At 56.3% G+C, this 1,108-nt stretch overlaps 1 protein-coding gene across 1 annotated transcript in view; it reads right to left on the minus strand.

The window, feature by feature from the left end:
- Window positions 1-854, minus strand: part of Brsk1 (BR serine/threonine kinase 1) — a 20,313-nt gene extending 19,459 nt beyond the window's left edge. Inside the window, exons 1-2 of the mRNA XM_013034532.1 lie at window positions 810-854; window positions 55-177 (exon numbers count right to left, since the gene is read on the minus strand). Coding sequence (XP_012889986.1) covers window positions 55-177; window positions 810-854 — 168 coding nt within the window. The remainder of the gene's footprint in view (window positions 1-54; window positions 178-809) is intronic.
- Between the last annotated feature and the right edge of the window lie 254 nt (window positions 855-1,108).

Genomic DNA, 1,108 nt, shown 5'->3' on the forward strand with positions numbered 1-1,108 from the left:
AGACGCCGGGAGGGGAGGGAGGCAGGAGGGAGACAAGGAGGAATGAGGGGATACGGGGATGCTGGAGGATGCTGGGATGCAGGAGGGATGCAGGAGGATGCGGGGATGCAGGAGGATGCGGGGATGGAGGGATGCAGCAGCGATGCAGGGAGCAAGGGGATTCAGGGATGCAGGATTCTGGAGGGATGCAGGGATGCGGGAGGGATGCAGGGGGATGCAGGAGAAGTGAAGGGATGCAGGAGGGATGCGAGAGGGATGCAGTAGGAATGCAGGGATGCAGGAACAATGCGGGAGGGATGTAGGAAGGATTCAGGGATGTGGGGATGCAGGAGGGATGCAGGAGGGATGCAAGGTTACAAGGATGCAGGGATGCATGATTCAGGAGGGATGCAGGGGGATGCAGGAGAGGTGAGGGATGACGGAGGGATGCAGGGATGCAAAAGGGATGCAGGGATGCAGGGATGCAAGGATGCGGGAGAGATGCAGGAGAGGTGCAGGGATGCAAGCGGGATGCAGAAGGGATGTGGGGATGCAGGAGGGATGCAGGGGTGCAGGGGATGCAGGGATGCAGGAGGGATGCAGGGGATGCAGGCATGCGGGGGATGCAGGAGAGATGCGGGGGATGCAGACATGCGGGGGGATGCAGGAGAGGTGCAGGGATGCGGGAGGGATTCAGGAGGGATGCAGGGATGCAGGGATGTAGAAGGAATACAAGGATGCAGGAATGCAGGAGGGATGCGGGGGTGCAGGAGGGAATGCAGGGAAGGCAAGGATTCAGAGAGAGGATGGTGGCAAAGGCAGAGGGATACCATGTTCAGATCAAAGGAGGCAGATGCAAAATGGAGGTAGGGCATTTGCAATGCTATGGTAGGAGGGCAGCTGTTAGCAAAGGGACTCTGGCTCTAAGACCCACTCAGTGCTCACAGTGCTCTCACATCTCCCTGAAATCTCCAGAAACCATCTTCTAGGTACCATGTTACCTATACATCACACACACCAAATATAGGCCACATATTTAATACACATCACATATATATGTGTCTATAAATGCGGTTCTACATATGTGCTTGTGTTCGTTTTGGGGGCAGTAAAGGGGCTTGAACTCAGG

Source organism: Dipodomys ordii, unplaced genomic scaffold, assembly GCF_000151885.1.
Source record: "Dipodomys ordii isolate 6190 unplaced genomic scaffold, Dord_2.0 Scaffold191, whole genome shotgun sequence".
In the NCBI taxonomy this organism is placed as follows: Eukaryota; Metazoa; Chordata; class Mammalia; order Rodentia; family Heteromyidae; genus Dipodomys; species Dipodomys ordii.